This window comes from Scyliorhinus torazame, chromosome 10 (assembly GCF_047496885.1).
Source record: "Scyliorhinus torazame isolate Kashiwa2021f chromosome 10, sScyTor2.1, whole genome shotgun sequence".
NCBI lineage: Eukaryota > Metazoa > Chordata > Chondrichthyes > Carcharhiniformes > Scyliorhinidae > Scyliorhinus > Scyliorhinus torazame.
Genome location: NC_092716.1, coordinates 38,781,776 through 38,809,451, shown reverse-complemented (window position 1 = coordinate 38,809,451; position 27,676 = coordinate 38,781,776). Strand labels below are relative to the sequence as shown.

The 27,676-nt window shown below is 44.5% G+C and overlaps 1 protein-coding gene across 1 annotated transcript in view; it reads left to right on the top strand.

Moving 5' to 3' along the window:
• dhx38 (DEAH (Asp-Glu-Ala-His) box polypeptide 38) overlaps window positions 1–27,200 on the top strand; it is a 223,892-nt gene extending 196,692 nt beyond the window's left edge. The window contains exon 27 of the mRNA XM_072517951.1: window positions 24,966–27,200. Within this exon, the coding sequence (XP_072374052.1) occupies window positions 24,966–25,050 (85 nt within the window). The 3' untranslated portion in view covers window positions 25,051–27,200. The remainder of the gene's footprint in view (window positions 1–24,965) is intronic.
• The last annotated feature ends 476 nt before the right edge of the window (window positions 27,201–27,676 follow it).

The window sequence follows — 27,676 nt, the reverse complement described above, 5'->3', positions numbered from 1 at the left end:
TGTGTACAGATTAACCAGGTGAGACAATGATGGGGAGGACTCATGTATTTCTCACTTTAAATAAATCCTGAGACAAAATGATTTGTCAAGTTTGGAACTTCACTCAGGCATCCAAACGAGGAATTTCATCCAGGAATGTTGTGCAAATAGACAGAAAATTACAGTGTCAGACTCTTTGGGAGCTCGGGGAGATTTGAATAATGTTCTTTGAAGAGCCCTTTCTGTTTTGGTTTTATGTTGTCAATAGTACATGAGAGTCGGAATCATTTTTAAAAAAAATATTTTTATTCGGGTATTTGCCATTTTTTATAATAATAACAATAACAGTGACATAAACATGGTACAATAAACATTTCCACCCTCATTACAATCTTCACCCCCCCCTCCCAACAATAAAACAACAGTCTGCCCCCCCTCCTTTTTTTTTTTTTGAATTCTGCTTCTGCTGACATTTTAATTTTTCCTGAGAAAGTCGACGAACGGCTGCCACCTCCGGGTGAACCCTAGCATTGACCTTCTTAAAGCGAATTTTATTTTCTCGAGACTAAGAAACCCAGCCATGTCACTGACCCAGGTCTCTACACTTGGGGGCTTCGAGTCCCTCCACATTAATAAGATTTGTCTCCGGGCTACCAGGGAGGCAAAGGCCAAAACGTCGGCCTCTTTCACCCCCTGAACTCGCGGCTCTTCAGATACGCCAAAGATCGCCACCTCCGGACTCGGCACCACCCGTGTTTTGAGTGCTGTGGACATCGCCTTAGCGAAACCCTGCCAAAACCCTCTTAGCTCCAGGCATGCCCAAAACATATGGGCATGATTTGCTGGACTTCCCGCGCATCTCGCACACCTGTCCTCTACCCCGAAAAACTTGCTCATCCGGGCCACCGTCATGTGTGCCCGGTGGACTACCTTGAATTGTATCAGGCTAAGCCTGGCACATGATGAAGGTGTGTTAATCCTGCTTAGGGCATCTGCCCACAGACCTGCCTCTATCTCTCCCCCCAGCCCGTCTTCCCGCTTGCCCTTTAGCTCCTCCACCGGAGCTTCCTCCGATTCCATAAGTTCTTGGTAGATGTCCGCTACCTTCCCCTCTCCCACCCATGTAGAGTCGGAATCATTACAGTACAGAAGGAGGCCAACTCGTCCTATCAAGTCCATGCTAGCTCTCAAGAGAGCAATCAGTCAGTGCCGTTCCCCTTCTCCATCCCTGTGGCCTAGCAAGTTTATTTCCCTCAAGTACCCATCAAATTTCCTTTTGAAATCATTGATTGCCTCTGCAATTACCAGCTTCAAAGGCAGCAAGTTCCAGGTCATTATCACTGTTAAGAAGTTCTCCCTCACATCCTCCCCCCTGCATATTTTGCCAAGGCCTTATGTCTGTTTTCCCTAGCCCTCATATCGTAGGTTGATGAAAACATCTTTTCTTTATATCTTATTTACACCTGTTATAATCTTGCACATCTCCATTAAATCACTTCTCAATCTGTTTTATTCCATGGAGACCAAACCCATCTTCTCTACCCTAACCTTGTAGTAAAACCCCTTATCCCTGGATCTATTCTAGTAAATTTCTTCCATCCTCTCTCAAGGACCTTCACAGCCTTCCTAAAGTGTGGTGACCAGAATTGGATGGCATACTCTAGTTGTGGCCTGACTAGAGTGTAATGATCGCAGACCAGACCCCAAATTTTGTCATGATCTGGCTAGGGACCAGTAACTTTTGCTTAAAGTAGATGAAAGTTAAAATCTAGTAACCAATGAAAAGAATAAAGCTAGAAGATTCTACATTATGTAAGAGTCAACAAAGTTGGTGTGTTCAAACATCTAGAATTAACATGAGGTAGACGTGAATTAACAGACAAACTATAGTCCTAAACATCTCCATCAGCACATTAAATATCAGTCACCATCAAGACAGATTCCCCTGAATTTCTCAACAACCCACTAGGCTTCAGGCATCCCAGTGTGGTGTAAGCATTCTTTGAACTCTGTCCTCATGAGAAATTTCAGCTCCCTCCTTCCATGAACCTATCATCTGATTTCCCTCAACAGCAGCTTCAATTCAGTCTGCCCCAAAACTGCTCACCTGCAGTTGCTCAATCTCTTCTCCGAGAGTGCATCCCATGAGATTTGCAATGCTGCACCCAGTATCCTATCACCGACATGATCCCAGTTTCCGAGCTACCCTGAGCAGAGCCCCTCTGTTTCCTTTTGCTGAGCTAACAGCTTCACTGAGCTGACATTGCCACTGGCTTTCTCTGAGCTCCAATCTCCCTAGCTGCACTGAGAAAATTCTGCTTTTGGGCTTCTCTGAGAGCCAACTCTTTGCTCGGAGCCACCTGAATGGCTCCCAGGCTTCTCTGAGCGCCACACCCAGAGCCGCATAGAGAAAACGGCAGCATTTCAGCTATAAGAAGCCAACTGTTCTCTGCGCATGACTCCGTCATGTGGATTCACATTCATGCCACAGCCTGGTCCTATGGTCATTACCTTTGGGCCATCTTTCACGCATACGCTGTCTGTCCTCTGCTTCTGTGTATGCTTGTAATCAATGTCAGCCGTTATCTCCATGGCAACAGACTGGCATACCAACGGTGGGAGATGCTTTTGCTGTTGGCTTGTACTCCACTTTCCATGCATGCGCAAGAACCCAGGGCATGTCAAGAGCTTTATAAATGTGCAGTATGGCTTCGCTGCTTTTGTACTCAATATCTCTGTTTATGCAATCCATGTGCTTTGTTAGTTACCCTCTAAATTAATGGCCTACCACCTTATCTTCAAAGATCCATGCACATAAACCCCCAGGTCCTTCTGCTTCTCCCCATTCTTTAGAACTGTGCCAATATGTCTTTATTCTCTGTACCTGTTTTCTTCTGCCAAAATGCAACTTCTCGCATTTTTCTTTTTTAAAAATAAATTTAGAGTACCCAATTTTTTTTTCCAATTAAGGGACAATTTTGCGTGGCCAATTCACCTAACCTACACATCTTTGGGTTGTGGGGGTGAAACCAATGCAGACACGGGGAGAATGTTCAAACTCCACACGGACATTGACCAAATGCTGGGATTCGAACCCGGGTCCTCAGCGCCGTAGGCTGCAGTGCTAACCACTGCATTTTTCTGTTTAACTTTTCAACTACTACTTGTCTGCCCATTCTGCTAGCCTATCCATGTCCTGTTGCAGTCAATTGGTATCATCTTTTGATCTTTGGCCCACCTACCCTTAGGGAACACACTGTCTACCATCCTCCAGTCTGGAATGCTACCGTTTACCACATCTTGCTGTTTTCTGTCCTTGAGCCAATTTTCTATCCAAGCTCCTCCTAATCCATGACCCACAATTTTGTTAAACAGCCTTTTATGTGGTATTTTGTCAAATGCTTTATTAAAATCCACATGGTTAACATCCATTGCATTCCTTTCATCAACATTCTCTGTTACTTCATCAAATAATTCAATTAGATTGGTCAAGCACAATCTGTCTTTTACAGATCTCTGCTGCCTCTCTTTGATTAATTCAAACCTCTCCAAGTACCTTTTGATTTTTTGCCCTCTGATCATTGTTTCTAAAACGTTACCCACCATTGATTTACAACTGGCCAGTTTGTGGTTACTAGGAATGTTCTTGCAGCCTTTCTTGAATAAGGGTGTCACATTTGCCACACTCTAGTCCTCTAGCAACTCCTTCAGCGTTACATTCTGTGTTGCCATTGGCTTTTAACTTTGATTTTTTTCTTTGAGCTGCTTAGTGATTTGGAAATAGTTTCAACTGACTATTTGCTAATTGGATAATCAATATAATGAAGAATTACATACACAGCATTTTAAAATAGCAGATAATTGCATGAATGTTTTCCACTGGTCAACTTTTGATATTCTTGTTCTATATCCGTATGTATATAAATCTAATTACTATAATCAATAATACTGTAATCAGAGACATTAGCTCTTTAGTTTTTACAATAAAATCAGATTGCCAGTTCTTTCAAAATGAAGAGAAGCTCCAGTGAATCCAAATCCTATCTAAAGCATTTGTAGATAGGCTTATGACACTCCCCTCTATAATTTTGATTCACCGCGATGCTGATGTACATTTAGAACAGTCAGAACTAATAAATTACACAACAAACACACTTTTATGAAGCTGACTCAACCATGTGTTTTTTTTTTGCTTTTCCATCTCTCAATTTGTCTCCTGTTTACATCTGTGAGCAAATCAATAGCGTTGAGCCACTTCACTATAGCTGTGGAATTGAGTTACATAGAAGACAAACAGCCTACCTGTTAACCATGATCATATTGCGTGTTTTTTAATTCTCTGGTAGGCACATACTGTGTAATAATGTATTGCTTCCTCTCTCTTTGAATGTGATAGTGTTGCTAAAATCAAACCTAGAAGATCTTTTTAGGTCCAACAGAATATTGCGCCCAGTTCTGGTAACAATATAAAGGTCCTTGAGAGGGTGAGAGGCGGTTTACCAAAATGGCTCCAGGGTTGGGAGGTTTTCGTTACAATATTAGGTTGGAAAGGCTGGGACTATTTTCCTTGGAGCAAAGCAGAGGGGAAATTTGACAGAGGTGTACAAGATTGACAGACATAGCAGACAAGGAGCAATTCTTCCCATTAGTTGATTGTGCAAGGACTAAGGGAAACAAATTTAAGATATTGGGCAAGAGGTACAGGAGGAATATGAGGAAGAACCTTTTTTATGCAGGCAGTGGTAATGACCTGGAATTGCTGACCTCAAGACAGGTGGATGTGGAAACGATCAATGATTTCAAAAGGAAATTGGATGGGCACTTGAAGGAAAGAAACTTGCAGGGAGATGGGGATCGAGCTTGGTAGTGTGACTAGCTAGATTGGTCCGAAGGAACTGGTGGGATTCGATGGGCCAAATGGCCTCCTTTACTGTAGATAAATGACTCTTAAGAGTCTGGAAGACGGTAACTAAGTAATTTTGTAGCTGTGTAGATATTAATAAAATTCAGGAGGCAAAATATAATTTTTTAAAATAAATATATTAACGTTTGATTCAATCTTATATTTTATGCATATCTATTCTGCGCACTCTAGTTATGACCATTATGGAAAACATGATTCAGAATGTAAGACGTAATTAATTATGCATGCAGGGTTGATGTTTGAAGTATGGTTTTGATGCAATTTAATGTAAGTATTTTAAATAACGTTCACCTCCATACATTTTTTTTAATGTCATCCTTTAAAGATGTGATTATACTTTGTGTCGTTCTTAAGACAGAGCTGCTGTTAATTTGCAGACCACAGAAACATTAGGGGATTGGAGAACATTTTTCATGTAATATTGTGGCTGGGCTGTCTTTAGTTATCAGGCAGCCATCAGTAGTTGCTGTCCCCAATATAACTCAGAACGGGCAGCGGTCTTTCCGATTTACAAAATTGAATAGAAACAATAACTATCTAGCACATAGATTGCTGGGGATTTGTCTGGCTTTTTCCAGGAAAAGACAATTGTTCAGGGGACTTTCATCTTGGTTCTGACAGATTCTTTAATTCAATACCCCCTCCCCGCTTTCCTCTCTCTTTCTCAAGTGAATGAAATAATACCCTGCCATTTCTGGGCCAGAGAGATAAGAGCAATATTCTCTGTTCCCGTAGTCACCAAATATGGAATATAAAACACTGCTGTCCCTTTTTGAGCTGGTTTCCAGAGAAGAAACTGGCAAGGTCACCTGTAGGGGTCACTGATGCAATATCAAATTATGATAGATTAATAATGTGCAGACTGTGCATGTGAACAGTGTAACTGATTTGCGACTAAATTCATTTGTTTATTAAGAACATTCGGTTAGCAAGAAATTCTCACAAACATTAATACGGCATATGTGTTTTGCAGAAATGTTTCACCGGATGTTTGAAATTAATGATGAGATAGATATATAATAAGGAACTATCAGAGGTACTAAAATGGAAAATCAAACAAGATGCATTTTCAGGATATCATGCAAAGTGGTGACAAAATGTGATTTGCAATAGTGGTAAACTGCAAGACAAATTATTCCAATTCTTCAGTTAATAAAAGTAAACAGTTGGATATTAGATAGAAATCTCTTTCAGTTTTTCACTTTTCACTTACTTACCCATAATTCAGATATTTTAGCAGCTGATAATTTGAGAGGAATCCAGTGCTTTCTTGTTGAAGATGTTAAAAAAGAGATTACAGCGCCAAGTTGGATGACATTCTTTTTATGATTCGTGACTGACATTCAGCTCCGAAAAATAATGCATTTATTGTCTGTCTTTATCGGAATTTATTTTTAGGAGTATCATTAATTTGGACCTATTTCAGCCTTTTCAAGAGAGACACTGCTATTTTCCTTGATGTATTTTGTTTGTTGCCTTACTTTCATTTTAATAACTACGTTCTACTGTAGTAAAATGAAAAGTAACTTGAAAATAGTGTGTATGTTCAAATATGTATAAAATAGATGCTGAGCTTCTTGGCGAAGAACCTCAGAGCGACCCTTTTACTTTTTGTGGACTAGTGGGAAAACTAAATTGTTTTGTCTTGAAAATATAGTGATGAAAAAAGACAACGCATACTCACTTCCATCCAGAGTCACTTAATCGTCAATGGTGTAAATCCTGTTTGATGAAACAGCCACCGCCTCTACCCATCCCTTTTACTAGTTTTAGAATATTTTGAGGAACTATGACACTCTACATTTTCACCATGGGCTAAAAAAAATGAATCATACCTTGATTTTTTTTTTTTGAATCTGTATGACTTAATGATAGCTTCACAGGGCAATATTTGTCAGATAATTGTTGGGTGAGGTGATATTCAACAACTCCTAAGTAATGTGTTCTTGAAAAATGATTATGAGCAGCAAGCCTTCGAATCATAACATAAGATTTTTTCAAAATAGATATTTTTGAAACTAAAATTCTGAAATTTTGTATACATTTAATGATATTGTTTTATAATTTCCACAATTCCATCTTTATACAATTCATTTTATATAAGCACATGAAAACTAAAATGGTTGATTTCTTTTTAACACTGTGTAAAGCAGGCTTGCCCAACCTTTTCACTCGGGGCTGGGAGCACATTTCAATTTTTTCTCACGCAAAGGGCGGATGAGAACATTTCAGAAAAATAATGTTTGGCATGGCGTTATACTGAATTTCAAAATAAAGTTGTGGCATTAAGAAAAGAAACAATTGCTGAGCAAAAATAAAGCAATGTTAAAGCAATAAATTATATTAGAAAAGAGTCGATGACCAGACTGTGAGAGGGTCAGAGTTGTGTGCCAGGCCCACTCCCAATCTCAGCGTTCTCATTCATTCACCCTCACCACAGTATGAGTGGGTGTGAGTATGTGTTGGTGTGTGGTGATGAGAGTGAGTGAGAAAACTGTAGCTGGGAGTAAGGCAGACACACACACACGCTCATTCTCTCTCACACTCGCTCATTTTCTCACTCGCGCACACATTCACTCCCACACGCACTCACTCCCATACACATACACACTCTCACTCTATCCCCCACGCCGTCACTCTCTCACTCTACCCCCACACACACTTACTCCCTCAATTCCACACAGACTTACACTTGCACTCCTCCACACACTCAGTCTCTCGTTCACACAAACTCACTCTTACAAAAACTCGCACTCACCTCAACACAGGCGCACACTCTCAGTCACACATACAGTCTCCCAATCCTACACTGATATGCAAACTCACTCCTGCACACTCACTCCCTATGCAGTCACACACTCACTCCCACACAAGCGCACACACACACAGGCACCCTCAAACATACCTACTCTCTCTTAATCTCTTACATATGTCAGTCAGCCTCTTCACCACCCTGTCTCCTCTGAACCCAGACTCCAAACCCTCTCACTCCTGGGCCTCACAGCCAGTCTCTCCTTCCTGGGCCCCACATCAGCCTGTCTATCGAGTTCCCCCCCCCCCCACTCCGCTTGAAAGAAAACTTCTTTGTTCCTAGCAAACCCACCTCCACTGGTGTTTGCTGCTCTTCCAATAACAGACTGTTTCTTTCTTACGTTTGCTGCTGATAGGCTGAGCCTGTGTTTCTGTCTCTTATTTCTCATCAGTATTTGACAATGTAGCTTTTGTTTAGATTTTTATTAAGGAGATGTCCTCAAGTTTCTCTTTGTTGTGCTCTGAATGATTTAAACAGATGGAGGGAGGCCATTCAATTAATCAAACCCATCTTTCCATATAAATGGATGATCTTCCAAGACAGTATCTAAGTGTCCCTTGAATAACTCCAGAATTCTTTATTCCTTTACGTTTTCTATGTCTTCTTCAGTTGTGGGCATAAATTGGCTACTCAGGATGGAAGATTTGTTGATGATACCCAAAATTTTCCATATTCCTCTGTCCTCCTTGAAATCAATTACTTTCTTCGGATACATTTCAGTTGTAATGCCAGTCATTTGGTACGTCAGCCAAGCAACTGCACTTCATCCATGAGTTCAGAATCAGTATGTTGACCAGCAGAATCATCACAAGTGAAGTTGATCCTGTTGTTGTCAACATCCACATACATGAGCTTATGTGGAAAGAGTGTATGGGGTGCTCTTCGATAGAGACATGGAATAAAATCACTGATTTGTTTTCCAACTTTGTTCCTTCATTAGCACAGGGCAACTGAGGTAATTAATGTACCCCGACTGCCAGCCTTGTTAAAATAGGTTGACGTTTCGTGGAATGGATTGTACCAGAATGCTTTCTGGTCGTCATGGTCAGGTATCATACCGCATAGTAAATTTATACATTAAGCTATGAGAGGTGGCATGGTAGCACAGTGGTTAGCACTGTTGCCTCACTGCGCCAGGGACCCGGTTCAGCTCGGTTCAGTTCCGGCTTGTGTCACTGTGGAGTTTGTACACTTTCCCCATGTCTGTGTGGATTTCCTCCCGGTGCTCTGGTTTCCCCCCCACAGTCCACAGATGTGTGGGGTAGGTGGAATGGCCACGCTAAATCGCCCCTTAGTCTAGGGGTGTGTATGTTAGATGGGGCTACGGGATAGGATGGGGTGCACACAGGAGTGGGCATGGGTAGAGTGCTCTGTCGAAGGGTTGGTGCAGACTCGATGGGCCAAATGGCCTCTTCCTGCACTATGGATTCTATGATTCTATAAAGCAAGATGACCGTTTATGATCAGCAGTCTTCCACTTTAGCACTAGATTCTGAGTGAAATCTGACTGGTTCTAAATTCAGCTGGAGATAATAAAATTCCCCATCAGCAATGGAATAATGGCATCAACAACAAAAAAACATATCTGATAACTCTGATCTGTTTTGTGTTGTTTTTGCCAGTGGCACTAAAGTAAGTTGGTTCTGTTTAACATGCCAAATCATTAAACAATTTCCACTTGCGCTGAGACAGCATTTTGTGGTTGTTATTTGAATTATTGTGCCATTTGCAGAAAATACCCACCAACTTTTACAAAATGAGGCTCATAAATCTCGATGAAATTGTACTGTTATGATTGTAAATTGGGTCAATATTTAGTACAGTAAGAATGATATTGATTGTAGTACCTTTCCAATCTGTATTAACATATCAGAAAATATTAATATTTAATGTTATAAACAATTATAAAAGGTGATTGAACACTCTCATTCCCAATTACAACCACACCTAGGTATCAGCCTCCCCGAACAGGCGCCAGAATGTGGCGACTAGGGGCTTTTCACAGTAACTTCATTTGAAGCCTACTTGTGACAGTAAGCGATTTTCATTTCATTTCATTTCATTTTATCAGTCACGCTGTTAAAATTCCTGGATACTTTCTACAATGGAATAACTTGAAATGGTGGAATTCAAACATTATGAAACATGGTGCTCATGCTAATAATCTTTATTAAATGCATTGAATAGCCTTAATTGGAGGGACTGTGTAGCAGTTGATTAACATTCTTTTCACTATATGAACTGTCTGCACTCGCCCTTGACCGATAGAATGCGTGACTTTGCTTCCTTTTGACTCCGAGTCCAATGTTAAGTGTTAGGTGTCTGAACCCAGTTCCAATTGGATGCATTTGTAGCAGAAAACGACCATCGTTTATCACTAAATTAGCAGCCTTGTTCAGGTGCAACTACAGGTTATTTAAATTTGTGTTGTTTGTCCAGAATGGTGTTGCATATCTTCACACATGATGCATTCCTCACCATATGTGGAATGCTTGATGGTGACACTGTTGGTAGAATTTGTCGCTCTGATATCTAACTTCATGCATGAGCACCTGTGTATACTTGATTATTTTAAATAGGTTAGTGTAGAAATAGGAAATACACACAGAGGTTATATATGAACTTTGCCAACTGTACCTGTTGGTACATTAAGTAAAATGTTATCCGGAACGGAACAATGTTCTGTTGCTGGTCACGACATTTGAGCACAACAGCATTGCAAATTAAATCATTTTAAAATATCCCAACTTTGTCTAATCTATTTTACAATGGGATTATTATGATTTTGGGCCTTATTTTGAAAGGAATTTTGGAGTTATTCAAGGGGCACATAGATACATAGAAGATAGGAGCAGGAGGAGGCCTTTGGCCCTTTGAGTCTGTTCCGCCATTCATCACGATCATAGCTGATTATCCAACTCACTAGCTTAATCCTGCTTTCTTCCCATAGCCTTTGATCCCATTCTCCCCAAGTGCTATATCCAGCCGCCTCTTGAATATGTTTAAAGTTTTAGCATCAACTACTTCCTGTGATAATGAATTCCACATGCTCACCACTCTTTGTGTGAAGAAATGTCTCCTTATCTCTGTCTGAAATGGTTTACCCTGAATCCTCAGGCTGTGACCCCTGGTTCTGGACACATCCATCATTGGTAACATCTTCCCTGCATCTGCCCTGTCTAGTCCTGTTAGAATTTTATAAGTCTCTATGAGATCCCCCCTCATTCTTCTGAACTCCAGCGAGAACAATCCCAACCTAGTCAATCTCTCCTCATATGACAGTCCCGCCATCCCTGGAATCAGTCTGGTAAACCTTCGCTGCACTCACTCGAGAGCAAGAACGTCCTTCCTCAGAGAAGGAGACCAAAACTGCACACAATACTCCCAAGTGTGGCCTGACCAAGGCCCTGTACAATTTCAGCAACACATCCCTGCTTCTATACTCAAAACCTCTTGCAATGAAGGCCAACATACCATTAGCCTTCTTTACTGCCTGCTGCACCTGCATGCTTACCTTCAGTGAATGGTGCACAAGGACACCCAGGTCCCGCTGCATACTCCCCTCTCCCAATTTACAACCATTAAGGTCGTAATCTGCCTTCCTGTTTTTGCTTCCAAAATAAATAACCTCACACTTATACAAATTATACTGCATCTGCCATTGGTTTGCCCACTCGCCCAACCTGTCCAGATCTTGCTGTAGGATCCCTGCATCCTCGTCACAATTCACCCTTCCACCTAATTTGGTTGCATCTGCAAACTTTGAGATGTTACATCTTGTTCCCTCATCCAAATCATTAATATATATTGTGAATAGCTGGGGTCCCAGTAACCCCACTGGTTACTGCCTGCCAATTTGAAAAGGACCCATTAATCCCTACTCTTTGTTTCCTCGCTGCCAACCAGTTTTCTATCCACCTCAATACATTTCCCCCAATCCCATGCGCTTTAATTTTGCACAATAATCTCTTATGCGGGCCTTCTGAAAGTCCAAATATACCACATCGACTGGCTCCCCCTTGTCGACTTTACTGGTTACCTCTTCAAAGAATTCCAACAGATTTGTCAAGCATGATTTTCCCTTCATAAATCCATGCTGACTCTGACTGATCCTGCCTCTGCTTTCTAAATGTTCCGCTATAAAGTCCTTGATAATGGATTCAAGCATTTTCCCCACTATTGATGTTAGGCTTACTTAGTTTATAATTCCCTGCTTTCTCTCTATCTCCCTTTTTGAATATCGGAGTGATGTGAGCTATCCTCCAATCAACAGGGACAGTACCAGAGTCTATAGAATCCCAGAAGATGACCGCCATCCAGTATCCACTATTTCCAGAGCCACCTCCTTAAGCACTCTGTGATGCAGATTCTCAGGCCCTGGGGATTTATCCGCCTTCAATCCCATCAGTTTTCCCAGCACCATTTCTCTACTAATGTTGATCTCCCTCAGTTCTTCCCTCTCACTACACTTTTCATTCTCGACATTTCTGGGATCTGATTTGTGTCCTCGTTTGTGAAGACAGAACCAAAGTATGTATTCAATTGCTCAGCCATTTCTTTGTCCCTTATTATGCATTCCCCGTTTCTGTCTAGTGGGCCTACATTTCTCTTTACCAATCTCTTTCTCTTCACATATCTGTAAAAACTCTTAGTGCCAGTCTTTATGTTCCCTGCAAGCTTCCTTTCGTACTGTACTTTCCCCTTCTTAATCAATGCCTTCGTCCTTCTTTGCTGAATTCTAAACTGCTCCCAATCCTCAGACCTATTATTTTTTTTGGCCAATCTGTATGCTTCTTCCTTGTATCGGATACTATTTCTAATTTCCTTTGTAAGCCATGGATTGGCCCTCTTACCCCCTTTGCTTTTGTGCCAGAGGAATGAACAGTTGCTGTAGTTCCTCCATGCGTTCCTTGAATGTTTGCCATTGTCTAGCCACTGTCATCCCTTTAAGTAACTCTCCCCAATCTATCAAGGCCAACTCACGCCTCATATCCTCATAGTTCCCTTTATTAAGATTCAGCATCCTAGTCTCCAAATCAACTACTTCATTCTCCATTATGATAAACAATTCTATCATGTTATGGTCGCTCGTCCCCAAGGTGTCTTGTACAACTCGTTCCCAAGGGATCTCGTGCAGGGTCTCGTACTGTATTGGAAGATCACCTGTTTCTATGGAACAATGGGCTTGAACAATTGAATGGGCTCCTTCCTTCTGTTTAAATCATGAGCACAAAGAATCAAAACTTGAGGACCTCCTGAATAAAAAGCATTGGGCACAATTCACTGGGAGATTATGTTCTCTCGCCAGAGCTGAATTGCACCTGATTTGCACTTGCGTTGCGAGCGCAAATCAGGAAGCGATTCCCAATTCTTAGCCATGCAAGTTTTTGCGTGGCGAGGATTGCGAGGGATTCAATAGGGAATCCCACTATCGGACCACCATTTTGAGCGAGCAGCCATAGCAAGGTCCTGCAGCTGGCTCTCCTCTGCAGCACAATTCAAATTCCCCACTTTGGAGTTTTCTGGGTCACCTACTGCCCCCCACAAGTACAGGCGTGACCATCCTCCCAACCCCCTCCGCTGCCTCCCTAAATAAAGAGGCCTCCCATTCCCAGAAGAGGGGCCTCCCCCTCCCAGAAGAGGGGCCTCCCCCTCCCAGAAGAAGGGCCTTCCCCTCCCAGAAGAGGGGCCTTCCCCTCCCAGAAGAGGGGACTCCCCCTCCCAGAAGAGGGGACTCCCCCTCCCAGAAGAGGGGCCTCCCCCTCCCAGAAGAGGGGCCTCCCCCTCCCAGAAGAGGGGCCACCCCCTCCCAGAAGAGGGGCCTCCCCCTCCCAGAAGAGGGACCTCCCCCTCCCAGAAGAGGGGACTACATGCATCTCGCCAATACCTTTGCTAGCAACTTTGCATCTGCATTCAACAAAGAGACGGGGCAAAATGACCCACATTTTCATAGGGCCTTTATCGTCCTTCAATAGAAAGGAGATTGTCGCCTGCACCAGGGAGGTCAGCAACGTCCCTCAAGTCAGAGAGTCCACGAAGATCACAAGCAGCACTGAGGTCAGCCTGACTGGTCCCGGCACCTTCCCTGACTGCATCAATCCCATACCCTCCTTAATCTCCTCCAGAGTCAAATGAGCTTCCAATTCCTCCCTCTCCTCCTGTGCCAGACCATCTAAAAACGTGGACATTAAGGACTCCTCCTCCGGGGGTTGCGACTCATACTGGTTCCGATAGAAAGTTTCAAATGCCCATTAACCTTGGTTGGGGTGGAGACCAGTTTACCACCGCCATTCCTGACTTGCACAATTTCCCGAGAGGCTGCCTGCTGTCTCAGCTGATATGCCAGCAGGCAACTAGCCTTCTCCCCGTGTTCATAGAGAGCCCCCCCGCGAACGTCGCTGCAAGCACACCGACCTGTGCGTGGATAGAAGCCGAAACGCCAGCTGTAGCTTCTTCATGCTGGCCAGCAATTCTGGTGTCTGGTTGATCAAGTATTATCATAGAATTTACAATACAGAAGGAGGCCATTCGGCCCATCTAGTCTGCACCGGCCCTTGGAAAGAGCACCCCACTTAAGTCCACCCTATCCCAGTAACCCCACTTAATGTTTTTGGACACTAAGGGCAATTTATCATGGCCAATCCACGTAACCTGCACCTCTTTGGACTGTGGGAGGAAGTCGGAGCACCTAGAAGAAACCCGTGCAGACTCCGTGCAGCCAGTGACCCAAGCCGGGAATCGAACCTGGGATCCTGGAGCTGTGAAGCAACAGTGGTAACCACTGTGCTACAGTATTGCCCAAGACGGTCCACCTCTGAGATGGCATCCGCCAACCAACCTCTGCCTTCTTGCTCTTTTGGTTATGTGCTTTAAAGGAGATAATCTCCCCTCTAACGACCACCTTCAGCGCCTCTCATGGAGTTGAAGGGGAAATCTCCTCACTCCTATTAAAGGTCAAGTATTCCTCGATTACAGAGGAGATCCTCTCGCAAAAATGTTAATCCACCGACAGCGAAGTATCAAACCTCCAAAGGAGATGCTGAGCAGGACCCGAGCCAGTCACCTTGTCTCTGCATAGAACAGGGCATGATCAGAGATCACTGTTGCTGAGTATCCCGACTCCTCCATCCCCGACTGCAAAAAAGTTAATCCTAGAATAGACCTGACGGACGGGAATGATTGACTCCAGTGGGGAAGGGAGCAGATGTCCCCCCATTCGGCTGGTCACATGGAACCTGAGGAGGTTGGGTGGCTCGTTTAAGAGATTCAGGGTGTTTACGCATTTTAAGACTTTGAGGGCTGATGTGGTGTTTTTGAAGGAGACTCATTTACGAGTTAGAGACCAGATAAGGTTTTGGATAGGCTGGGTGGGGCAAGTGTTTCATTCAAGGTTCAGTGGCAGGGCCTGGGGGACTGCAATCCTGATAAGAGAAAAATGAGAAATCTCTCTCCCCTGGGTGTAAAAATCTCCGAGGGTCAGCTCCCCCCCCCATTTTCTCCATGAAGGACAACAGAGCCTTCGCCATCCCAGATGGTCTTAATACCTTGGGTCTCAATTTCGCCAGTCGGGGGTCCAAAACGCAATTAAAATCCCCACCCAAGATCAACCGGTGTGAATCCAAATCTGTGATCAGCGACAGCAACCTATTAATAAAAATTGTGTCATCCCAATTTGGGGCATATACATTGACCAGTTCGACCAGAGCCCATTGACCATGGCATACTTCCCATTCGGGTCCATCAAAAATCCTCTGCGCTGGAAAGGCTATCCTCCTGGTCATCAGGATTGCAGTCCTCCGGGCCCTGCCATTGAACCCTGAATGAAACACTTCAGTCATTAACAAGAATGAACAGACAAATAGAAAAAAAGCCCAAAAGCTCCAAACGACCCTCCCCCCTTTTTCAAACCAGTTTCCTTCAATTGGATACGATCATTACAATTATTTTAACACCAGTTCTTTCCTTTGAATGAATGCCTCAGCTTCTCAAAGTGACGATATTCATTCTCATAGTTCACCCAAAGACGTGTGGGGTAAATCATGCCAACCTGAACTTTCTTGCGATACAGTGCCATCTTAGCCTTGTTAAAAGATGCGTGCCTCCTGGCAGGCTCCGAAACGACATCTTGATATATTCGCACCCTGTGACTTTCCCATCTGCTGTTCCGATGTTCTTTTGCGCATCTTAAGACTTTTTACTTTTCCTGATAACTATGGAACCGGACCACAAACGCCCAAGGTGGCTCCCCAGCACGAGGCTTCTGTCTCAGTTACCTATGGCATTATCCAGCTCAGGAGGGACCACAATTATCGCCTCCCCCACCATCTTCCAGGTCACCTGCGCCATGAATTACGTCGGTTTTGGGCCCTCCAACCCCTCCGGCAATCCAACAACCCTCAAATTCTGTCTTCTTGACCGATTTTCAAGGTCGCCTATCCTAGCCTTCCGACTCTTATTATTGGTCGCCATCTTCACCATTTCCACTTCCAAGCAAGCAATCTGGCAGCTCTGCCTCAACAGGGCAACCACTCCCTCCTGCAGAACTTACTCGGAAGGGAGTTATGTCTCAGAATAGTCAACAGAATTCTTCCTTGAATATTACTCAAGAGAAGTCAGGTTCTGGATGTTTTGTCTCAAAGAGAGATGTGTTCCCTTACTTCTCCAACAAAACTTTATATTTTGAATGATACTGTAGCAGATCAGTCATTGGTGGTGGAACAAAAACAGAAAATACTGGACCAACTCAGCAGGTCTGACAGCATCTGTGGAGAGAAAAAGGAGCGAACGTTTTGAGTCTGGTTAACCACCTGCTGGCTCACCAGCTGAGAAAGCAGGCAGCCACGAGGAAATTGCGCAAGTGAAGGATAGGAACAACAAACTAATCGCAGCACCAGACGAGATCAATGAGGCCTTTGTGGCTTTCTATCGAGAACTGTACACCTCCAAGGTCGCCAGAGGATGACTCGAAGATGAAGTGGTTCCTCGACGGGCTGGACATACCAGTCACGGAGGAAGAAAAGAAACAGGGCCTGGAATCACTATGGAACTGGGGGAAGACCCGGCGGCACAATGCTGCGGTGGTTAGCACTGCTGCCTCACAACGCTGAGGACCTGGATTTGTTCCCGGCCCCAGGCCCGTGTGGAGTTTGCACATATTGGTGGTGGATGTTGATGCATTTTGTGTTCATATAGTTTGATGTAGGAATAGGTATTCATAGGAGATATTCATGGAATTTTCAAACCTATTCCTTTATGTGAAGTCAATTTACGAACTGACTCAGTAAATGGGATTGTCATGGTGGAAATTATTCCTAGGTCAACTATCAAAGAGGTCAGTTTCATTTTGGGAAATAGTATAATGGGCAGTATCGAAGCAACTAAAATGCCGGCAGAATTGAGAACTAAGAATTGTCAACAGAAAGGACTGAAACTGCAAAATACTCTGGGAGGGTCAATAACCAGAGACACTGGTTATTTACAAGTGCTTGTCAGTGTTGACACACAGGCTATAGCAGTCAGAATCCATGCAAATGGACAATTTGCAAAAGACCATTTAAAACTAGTAGGTGAGTGGAATTATATGGTTCATGAATAATCATAATCTTTATTAGTGTCACAAGTAGGCTTATATTTACATGCAATGAAGTTACTGTGAAAAGCCCCTAGTTGCCACATTCCAGCGCCTGTTTGGGTACACAGAGGGAGAATTCAGAATGTCCAATTCACCTAACAAGCTCGTCTTTCGGGATGTGGGAGGAAACCGGGGCACCCAGAGGAAACCCACGCAGACACTGGGAGAACGTGCAGACTCCGCACAGACAGTGACCCAGCCGGGAATCGAACCTGGGACCTTGGAGTTGAAATATTGGAATGAGCAATAAAACTTCTGAGTGAGGAAAGGGTAGATACTCAAAGACGGCAATGTAGAGGAGACCACATCATGAAGAGTGAATACAGTATACTAGGTATGTTGAAAAAATGTAAGGAAATCACCTTGAGGAGTATTTGAGGTCTTGGATGGTGAAAAGGAGGGGGTCAAAAAGACAGCTGTTGCATCTCTTAAACTTGAGGGACTGATGGGGGTGACTGAGGAATGGATCAGGATGTCACCAAGGGAAGGTTCTTCTGGAATGATGGATTACCCTTATCCTGACCTTCCAGCCTCCATAATCAATGGATCTTCTTCCGCCATTTCCACCATCTTCAACATGATGCCACCACCACATACACCTTCCCTTGTTCTCCCCTTTCAGCATTTCAAAGAGACTGTTTCCCCTAGATTACCATTAGTGCCAGAAGTGAGACTCACCCCACAGTTTCTGACGTGTAATAAAGGTTATAAACATCTTTTTTTTTTTAAATAAATATTTTATTGAAAATTTTTGGTCAACCAACACAGTACATTGTGCATCCTTTACACAATATTATAACAACACAAATAACAATGACTTATTTTATAAACAAACAAAAAAAAAAAAAATGAATAAATAATAAATAACAAAAATGAAAACTAACCCTAATTGGCAACTGCCTTATCACAAGTAACTCTCTCCAAAAATATAATTTAACAGTCCAATATATAATTATCTGTAGCAACGACCTATACATATTATACAGTATATATTAACAACCCTGAGAGTCCTTCTGGTTCCTCCTCCCCCCGACCCCGCCCCCCCCCCCCCCCCCCCCCCCGCCCCCGATCCTGGGCTGCTGCTGCTGCCTTCTTTTTTCCATTCCATCTATCTTTCTGCGAGGTATTCGACGAACGGTTGCCACCGCCTGGTGAACCCTTGAGCCGACCCCCTTAGAACGAACTTAATCCGCTCTAGCTTTATAAACCCTGCCATGTCATTTATCCAGGTCTCCACCCCCGGGGGCTTGGCTTCTTTCCACATTAACAATATCCTGCGCCGGGCTACTAGGGACGCAAAGGCCAAAACATCGGCCTCTCTCGCCTCCTGCACTCCCGGCTCTTGTGCAACCCCAAATATAGCCAACCCCCAGCTTGGTTCGACCCGGACCCCCACTACTTTTGAAAGCACCTTTGTCACCCCCAACCAAAACCCCTGTAGTGCCGGGCATGACCAAAACATATGGGTATGATTCGCTGGGCTTCTCGAGCACCTCGCACACCTATCCTCCACCCCAAAAAATTTACTGAGCCGTGCTCCAGCCATATGCGCCCTGTGTAATACCTTAAACTGAATCAGGCTTAGCCTGGCACACGAGGACGACGAGTTTACCCTGCTTAGGGCATCTGCGCACAGCCCCTCCTCGATCTCCTCCCCCAGCTCTTCTTCCCATTTCCCTTTTAGTTCATCTACCATAGTCTCCCCTTCGTCCCTCATTTCCCTATATATATCTGACACCTTACCATCCCCCACCCATGTCTTTGAGATCACTCTGTCCTGCACCTCTTGTGTCGGGAGCTGCGGGAATTCCCTCACCTGTTGCCTCGCAAAAGCCCTCAGTTGCATATACCTGAATGCATTCCCTTGGGGCAACCCATATTTCTCGGTCAGCGCTCCCAGACTCGCGAACTTCCCATCCACAAACAGATCTTTCAGTTGCGTTATTCCTGCTCTTTGCCACATTCCATATCCCCCATCCATTCCCCCCGGGGCAAACCTATGGTTGTTTCTTATCGGGGACCCCCCCCACGGCTCCAGTCTTTCCCCTATGCCGTCTCCACTGTCCCCAAATCTTCAGTGTAGCCACCACCACCGGGCTTGTGGTGTAGTTCCTCGGTGAGAACGGCAATGGGGCTGTCACCATAGCCTGTAGGCTAGTCCCCCTACAGGACGCCCTCTCTAATCTCTTCCACGCCGCTCCCTCCTCCTCTCCCATCCACTTACTCACTATTGAAATATTAGCGGCCCAATAATACTCACTTAGGCTCGGTAGTGCCAGCCCCCCCCTATCCCTGCTACGCTGTAAGAATCCCTTCCTCACTCTCGGGGTATTCCCGGCCCACACAAAACCCATGATGCTCTTTTCAATCCTTTTAAAAAAAGCCTTCGTGATCACCACCGGGAGGCACTGAAACACAAAGAGGAATCTCGGGAGGACCACCATCTTAACCGCCTGCACCCTCCCTGCCAGTGACAGGGATACCATATCCCATCTCTTGAAATCCTCCTCCATTTGTTCCACCAACCGCGTTAAATTTAACCTATGCAATGTGCCCCAATTCTTGGCTATCTGGATCCCCAGGTAATGAAAGTCCCTTGTTACCTTCCTCAACGGTAGGTCCTCTATTTCTCTACTCTGCTCCCCTGGATGCACCACAAACAACTCACTTTTCCCCATGTTCAATTTATACCCTGAAAAGTCCCCAAACTCCCCAAGTATCCGCATTATTTCTGGCATCCCCTCCGCCGGGTCTGCCACGTATAGTAGCAAATCGTCCGCATACAAAGATACCCGGTGTTCTTCTCCTCCTCTAAGTACTCCCCTCCACTTCTTGGAACCCCTCAACGCTATCGCCAGGGGCTCAATCGCCAGTGCAAACAATAATGGGGACAGAGGGCATCCCTGCCTTGTCCCTCTATGGAGCCGAAAATATGCAGATCCCCGTCCATTCGTGACCACGCTCGCCATCGGGGCCCTATACAACAGCTGCACCCATCTAACATACCCCTCTCCAAAACCAAATCTCCTCAACACCTCCCACAAATAATCCCACTCCACTCTATCAAATGCTTTCTCGGCATCCATCGCCACTACTATCTCCGTTTCCCCCTCTGGTGGGGCCATCATCATTACCCCTAACAGCCTCCGTATATTCGTGTCCAGCTGCCTCCCCTTCACAAACCCAGTTTGGTCCTCGTGGACCACCCCCGGGATACATTCCTCTATTCTCATTGCCATTACCTTGGCCAGGATCTTGGCATCTACATTTAGGAGGGAAATAGGTCTATAGGACCCGCATTGTAGCGGGTCCTTTTCCTTCTTTAAGAGAAGCGATATCGTTGCTTCAGACATAGTCGGGGGCAGTTGTCCCCTTTCCTTTGCCTCATTAAAGGTCCTCGTCAATACCGGGGCGAGCAAGTCCACATATTTTCTATAGAATTCGACTGGGAATCCATCCGGTCCCGGGGCCTTTCCTGCCTGCATGCTCCTAATTCCTTTCACCACTTCTTCTACCTCGATCTGTGCTCCCAGTCCCACCCTTTCCTGCTCTTCCACCTTGGGAAATTCCAGCCGATCCAAGAAGCCCATCATTCTCTCCCTCCCACCCGGGGGTTGAGCTTCATATAATTTTTTATAAAATGTCTTGAACACTCCATTCACTCTCTCCGCTCCCCGCTCCATCTCTCCTTCCTCATCCCTCACTCCCCCTATTTCCCTCGCTGCTCCCCTTTTCCTCAATTGGTGTGCCAGCAACCTGCTCGCCTTCTCCCCATATTCGTACTGTACACCCTGTGCCTTCCTCCATTGTGCCTCTGCAGTGCCCGTAGTCAGCAAGTCAAATTCTACATGTAGCCTTTGCCTTTCCCTGTACAGTCCCTCCTCCGGTGCTTCCGCATATTATCTGTCCACCCTCAAAAGTTCTTGCAGCAACCGCTCCCGTTCCTTACTCTCCTGCTTCCCTTTATGTGCCCTTATTGATATCAGCTCCCCACTAACCACCGCCTTCAACGCCTCCCAGACCACTCCCACCTGGACCTCCCCATTATCATTGAGTTCCAAGTACTTTTCAATGCACCCCCTCACCCTTAGACACACCCCCTCATCTGCCATTAGTCCCATGTCCATTCTCCAGGGTGGGCGCCCTCCTGTTTCCTCCCCTATCTCCAAGTCTACCCAGTGTGGAGCGTGATCCGAAATGGCTATAGCCGTATACTCCGTTCCCCTCACCTTCGGGATCAACGCCCTTCCCAGCACAAAAAGGTCTATTCGCGAGTAGACTTTATGGACATAGGAGAAAAACGAGAACTCCTTACTCCTAGGTCTGCTAAATCTCCACGGGTCTACACCTCCCATCTGCTCCATAAAATCTTTAAGTACCTTGGCTGCTGCCGGCCTCCTTCCAGTCCTGGACTTCGACCTATCCAGCCCTGGTTCCAACACCGTATTAAAATCTCCCCCCATTATCAGCTTTCCCATCTCTAGGTCCGGAATGCGTCCTAGCATCCGCCTCATAAAATTGGCATCATCCCAGTTCGGGGCATATACGTTTACCAAAACCACCGTCTCCCCCTGTAGTTTGCCACTCACCATCACGTATCTGCCCCCGTTATCCGCCACTATAGTCTTTGCCTCGAACATTACCCGCTTCCCCACTAATATAGCCACCCCCCTGTTTTTCGCATCTAGCCCCGAATGGAACACCTGCCCCACCCATCCTTTGCGTAGCCTAACCTGGTCTATCAGTTTCAGGTGCGTTTCCTGTAACATAACCACATCTGCCTTAAGGTGTGCGAGTACCCGTGCCCTCTTTATCGGCCCGTTCAGCCCTCTCACGTTCCACGTGATCAGCCGGGTTGGGGGGCTTCCTACCCCCCCCCTTGTCGATTAGCCATCCCCTTTTTCCAGCTCCTCACCCGGTTCCCACGCAGCTGTATCTCCCCCAGGCGGTGCCCCCCGCCCATCCCCTCCCATACCAGCTCCCCCCTCTCCCCAGCAGCAGCAACCCAGTAATTCCCCCCTCCCACCCACCCCCCCCCCCCCCCCGCTAGATCCCCCGCTAGCGTAATTACTCCCCCCATGTTGCTCCCAGAAGTCAGCAAACTCTGGCCGACCTCGGCCTCCCCCCCGTGACCTCAGCTCGCACCGTGCGACGCCCCCTCCTTCCTGCTTCTCTATTCCCGCCATGATTATCATAGCGCGGGAACCAAGCCCGCGCTTCTCCCTTGGCCCCGCCCCCAATGGCCAACGCCCCATCTCCTCCACCTCCCCTCCTCCCCCCATCACCACCTGTGGAAGAGAGAAAAGTTACCACATCGCAGGATTAGTACATAAAACTCCTCTTTCCCCCCTTTTTAACCCCCCTCTTCGCCCCCCACATTCGCCCCACCACTTTGTTCAAGCGTTCTTTTTAATAGCCCGCTCATTCCAGTTTTTCTTCCACAATAAAAGTCCACGCTTCATCCGCCGTCTCAAAGTAGTGGTGCCTCCCTCGATAAGTGACCCACAGTCTTGCCGGTTGCAGCATTCCAAATTTTATCTTCTTTTTATGAAGCACCGCCTTGGCCCGATTAAAGCTTGCCCTCCTTCTTGCCACCTCCGCACTCCAGTCTTGATAAACGCGGATCACCGCGTTCTCCCATTTACTGCTCCGAGTTTTCTTTGCCCATCTAAGGACCATTTCTCTATCCTTAAAACGCAGGAATCTCACCACTATGGCTCTGGGAATTTCTCCTGCTCTCCGTCCTCGCGCCATCACTCGGTATGCTCCCTCCACCTCCAACGGACCCGCCGGGGCCTCCGCTCCCATTAACGAGTGCAGCATCGTGCTCACATATGCCCCGACGTCCACTCCCTCCGCACCTTCAGGAAGACCAAGAATCCTCAGGTTGTTCCTCCTTGCGTTGTTCTCCAGTGACTCCAACCTTTCCACACATCGTTTCTGATGTGCCTCATGCGTCTCCGTCTTCACCACCAGGCCCTGTATGTCGTCCTCATTCTCGGCTGCCTTTGCCTTCACGACCCGAAGCTCCCGCTCCTGGGTCTTTTGTTCCTCCGTTAGCCCTTTGATCGCCTGTAGTAGCGGGGCCAACAGCTCTTTCTTCATTTTCTTTTTGAGCTCTTCCACACAGCATTTCAAGAACTCTTGTTGTTCAGGGCCCCATGTTAAACTGCCACCTTCCGACGCCATCTTGGTTTTTGCTTGCCTTCCTTGCCGCTGTTCTAAAGGATCCACTGCTATCCGGCCACTTTCTCCTCCTTTTTTCATCCGTATCCAGGGGGGATTCCCTTCTGGTTTACCGCACAGTGTTTTTAGCCGTCAAAATTGCCGTTGGGGCTCCTATCAAGAGCCCAAAAGTCCGTTTCACCGGGAGCTGCCGAAACGTGCTGGTCATCGCCGCACCCGGAAGTCGGTTATAAACATCTTTAATTGACGGAGGAAAGATGGGATTAGTTGTTCACTGTAAATTTGTGGCTTGATTCCATTACAGGGCAAACACTAATCATTGAGGCGCAATCTTCAAATTTACAATGATCATTGTTTGAACAATATATTCGAACACTGTTATAAAGAAATCTTACTACCATACATTTTCTATATCACCTTTTCCATTATAAATACATAGCTGTGTTCATGTTGATGATGGAAGCTGACTATGTAAATTTGCTGAGTTAAAATTACACTCTCCTTACAATGATGCTGCTGTAATACCTCAATTTAGCATTTCCCCTACTCCTTGACAAGTCCTGTAGAGAACCTCCTCATGCTGAATTTTCAAAGACTTTTTCTGTTGTTTGAATATTTTTGGTTCTCATTACACAACAGATGGAGAGAAAATTTTCTGTGTGCATCATTAGCTTTAACAACACTGTGAGCTTGTTTATAAAGAATGGGTGTGTACGTGTAGATTATGTACCGAGATAATCTTGCCCTAAATATTTTTTCGTTTTATTCTTTCATCAATGTGAACCTATAAACAGTTTGTTGACTCAGGTGTAGCCTATCTGAAAAAAGATTATGGACCATTCGTTTTTACTTTTGGTATTATTTTAGTTATTGACAGTTACCTGGAGGGCACGGTAGCACAGTGGTTAGCACTGTTGCTTCACGGTTCCAGGTTCGGTTCCGGCTTGGGTCACTGACTGTGCGGAGTCTGCACGTTCTCCCTGTATGCATGGGTTTCCTCCGGGTGCTCCAATTTCATCCCACAAGACCCGAAAGACATGCTTGTTAGTTGAATTGGACATTCTGAATTCTCCCTCGGTGTACCCGAACAGGCGCCGGAGTGTGGAGACTAGGGGATTTTCACAGTAACATGATTGCAGTGTTAATAACAATAATAAAGATTATTATTATTACATGTACTGAAATTGAACAGGAAAATATAAACACCTGCAGGCATTTGATAGACAAGAAAGAGGATAAGAGAAACCTGATTCATGTTTTGAACAGGAGTTGCAAACTCGAAAAGGAAACTACATTTTGCAGCCATACATCTAAATGGCTATTATAAACCCAGTATTAAAGGTGATATGATGCCTCTAACTCAACTCTTTCCTCCTCTACATCTCTTTTGATTTGAAATGAAGCAATAATCTTTACATTTGTTTGTTTTATAGGGCAGTCAAGATTTATACTCCTGGACGGAGGGAACCTGGAACACCAATGACGCCACGGCACACCCCAGCACGTTTTGGACTTTGATTGTTATCCAATTTTGTTTTTATGTTTTTTTTTTTAAGTTTTGTACAAAAATTGTTTAAATATTCATGGCTTCAAATTTATATTTGTATATTACCACTAAAAAAAAAAAATCTACATTTTTCTAGTGCCTCAGAATAACAGTATTTGTGGTTCCGATGTAGTATGTGGATTTTTTATTTCATCATAGTTAAGTGCTAGTGATTGAAAAATTCAAGTTTATCATCACCGTGGAAAGCATACAGGTCCATGTGGCAGCAGTTTTGTTGCTGTAATCGCTGGCTTTGCACCTTGGGCAGTCGATGGATGTGTCCTCAGCATTCCAATGGATATCTACACTTTTACTTTTTATGCTGGAATTGTTTCACTGTTCAAATGTTACATGTTTTCACACTTCGATTTTCTGTATATTTTTTTTTTTAAATCCTGGATATTCTGTTTCTTGTGGTTTTTAGATTGTTATGCGAATTTAGTCGCCGGGAAACAGTTCCAAACCTAAGGATCTAAACCGTCACCTTTACTTAAGGGGAAGAACCGTGTAAGAGAATTTTAACCCAGCTGTGCTTTTTAATCTGCAACAACTCCACCCCTTGTCCAAACAGTTAAATATAACTGTTCTCAGAGATTTTGGGGAGTTCATCTGCAGGCATGATGAACGAGGACAACACAGAGGAAAATGAGCAGTCCCTAGATATTAACTTTTTGGTAAAGTACCTTGTCAGAGGTTGCCTGGCATATAAGTACTGAATAAATGCTCTTCTCTAGGGACCTGTAATGGAAGCATGTTGTATAGACTGCAAGACCCATTAGATATGTTATCCCTGAATAATTCAGGGCCAAGTTTTGCTTAATTAGTCAAAATTGACTTGCGTCGCATTTCTTTTTCCTTTCCTGCCCTTAAGTTGAATTTGTTCAGCCGGTCAGGCATTTGTGTGTCAGTATTTGGTGAGAGGTCCCTGTGAGAATTCTCTTCGGGAAAAACTGCTTTTTGTTATCTTGGCAAAACAGAGCTGGTTTTCTGTTTGTAACTTTGAGGGTGTAAACAGCAATTTTTGCCTAAATATAAAGTCTGTGTATCATGAGCAAAATTTCTCTGGTAGAAGTTTGTGTCTCCGTGGAACCCATCCATCTTGGCCTGCATGGTCAAAATCTCAAAACCTTTCGTTTCCCCAAGCGTAGCTCTTTTTGAACCTATTTGAACATTCTTGAAGCTGCAGACAGGAAAATAAATGTCTTGAGATATTTTGGTACCCTTATCGATCACTAAATTAACGTGGTGCTGTACCTTCCAATTATGGACACTGAGCGCCAGCCCCCTCCAACATGTTCATATCTTCATTTATTGGGACCCTACATACCCCAGTTATCATTGAGAGATAATCAGGTTTGCTTCACATCTCCAGTATTGTTTTAGCTAAGGTCTCTTCATGCTTCACAATTGTTTCACCTAACTTGAATTTTTAAAATACTAGCTGTAATTTTGGCTATAGTAAGAGAATGTACTGTCTTTTATGACAGATGTCTCCGATCAATTATTGAAGGGGTGTCCATGATATGGCTTCTGCCAAATTTGGTCCACAACCTCCTATTATTCAATTCTTGAAGCCCCATTTTAACTAGTTTCTACATGTGTGCATAAGGATATTTTTCTGCCATTGGCTTAAGCAGTTTTGAGTGTCACTGACCTCCAGGATTGGAAACAGCTACTCCCTCATTTAGGACCAGTTTCAACACCTTTAAATATCCTCCAGCCATGAAAGTTCTCAAAACTGAAAGTAATTGTGGAAGAAATACCAGCTTTAGAGAATGGATGGTGGAAGAGGACAAAGCGAGCCTGTGGTGGGGATAACAGAGCTAGAGTGATGTGAATTCGCTCGACATCATCAGTCCCACCAATGGGGATCCCTAACTGCAGCAAGAATAGGGATGGTGGTCGTCAGGTAGGCAGCCACTTTTTGTATAGGAGTTTCAATTATTACATTTGGTTACCTGGATTTTTGTGTCAGGGTGTCTCCAAGAAGTGGTTCTTCAATAAATGTAAAAATGTCCTGTTGTAATATAAACCCCAGATCTTGTATTCAAAAACTGAGATTGTGGAAATGTGTGAGAATATTTGTCCAATAAACGTGGAGTTGCTTTATTGGAAACAAAAATAGTGTTGGACGTGGTGTTAATCATAATTGTGCTCCCTGCTTAAACGATTATAATTATGTGACTCACTCATTGCTGTGGCACAGTTTTGGGTCATTGCCTTGAAAGTTGAAAATGAATTATTTGAAATTCATTGTGTTCTACATGCATGAGCCTGTAACGGTATTTAGCCTCCTGCCAAATTTGGTCCACAACCTCTTATTATTGAGTTCTTGAAGTCCCATTTTACTTCTGTGCATGCATAAGGATATTTTTCTGCAGTTGACTTCAGTTTTGAGCATATGTAAAATATTATCTCATGACATTGCTAATGGACTACTTGTTTTACACTCTTCCTGTATTTATTCTTCTTTCGCAGTCTTTGTCACCCTCTTGCGGTATCTCTATGTTTTGCAATTTTCAATGTTAACATTATCTTTCTATTCCTGTCAAACTTTGTTCTCATTTTAATTTCTGGAAATCTGAGGTTATGCTCTTT